Source organism: Nicotiana tomentosiformis, chromosome 11 (genome assembly GCF_000390325.3).
Source record: "Nicotiana tomentosiformis chromosome 11, ASM39032v3, whole genome shotgun sequence".
In the NCBI taxonomy this organism is placed as follows: domain Eukaryota; kingdom Viridiplantae; phylum Streptophyta; class Magnoliopsida; order Solanales; family Solanaceae; genus Nicotiana; species Nicotiana tomentosiformis.
The window spans coordinates 91,564,209-91,565,152 of NC_090822.1; the positions used below are offsets into that span (position 1 = coordinate 91,564,209).

At 48.9% G+C, this 944-nt stretch overlaps 1 protein-coding gene across 1 annotated transcript; it reads right to left on the reverse strand.

The window, feature by feature from the left end:
• Window positions 1-351, reverse strand: LOC138901832 (uncharacterized). Its single transcript, XM_070189628.1, has one exon. The coding sequence runs from the start codon at window positions 349-351 to the stop codon at window positions 1-3; it is 351 nt and encodes a 116-aa protein (XP_070045729.1).
• Between the last annotated feature and the right edge of the window lie 593 nt (window positions 352-944).

Consider the following 944-nt stretch of genomic DNA (forward strand, 5'->3'; position numbering starts at 1 on the left):
CTATAATGCAGCGGTGGCACATGCCTCGGTCAACTCTGGGGACAACTCTGCTATAAACGTGTGGATCCTGTCCCGCATAGTAGCAACTATGGATGGTGCATATCTGACCAATGAGTCAAAACAGAGACTATACTCTCGAACACTCATATTGCCCTGCTTGAGGGCTAGAAACTGTTCGACTCGGGCCTGTGGGATCACTCGCGGTAAGTACTGGTCAAGGAAGGCATCTGAATTTTTTCCCCAAATAGTAGGAGGTGCATCACATCCCCTGGACCTTTCCCATCCCTCGTACCAAAGGATGGTTATATCTCGGAGTCGAAAAGCTGCTAGCTCAACTGCCTCTTTCTCCATGGCATGCATAACCCGAAAGATCCTGTGAAGCTGATCTATGAAATCCTATGGGTCCTCCTTCTGATCTATCCCCGTGAACTCTAGGGGACTCAATGCAATAAACTCTCGGACCCTTGAACTCCCATATCCCTCAGAAGGTCCTGCACTAGCGGATGCCCTAGCCTGTTGTTAGGTAGCTACCAACTGTGCCAACAAATGCACCGCACTCCTCAAGTCCTGATCTAATGGAAGCGGAGGGGGAACTGGATGTGCAGTTTCCCTAGGAATATCCTCAAGTGGAGGAGGAGCCGGTAATGGCTGGGTAGGGGTCTCTCCCTGGCCTCCGTTTGGGCCCCATCTACTGAGGGGGTACCCTGCTAGTCCCTTCACCTATAGTTGTTTCTCTTCTCTGGCTAGCCGTAGTCTTCCTAGTTACCGTCATCTGTGCATGCAAATGCCAACACATAAGTTTAACTCAAATTTCCCATAACTCAGTTCTACAACACGATTTAGATTTGAAAGAAGGGTAACCAACTCCTTAATGCCCTGTAGTGCCCTTCTTATATAATGTGCTGCACCACACATCTATAAACAAGACCCTACTAGACATGGCT

Bases quoted from the DNA above. Each gene is read 5' to 3' on its own strand.
- LOC138901832 (XM_070189628.1), bottom strand. From the start codon at position 351: ATGGAGAAAGAGGCAGTTGAGCTAGCAGCTTTTCGACTCCGAGATATA.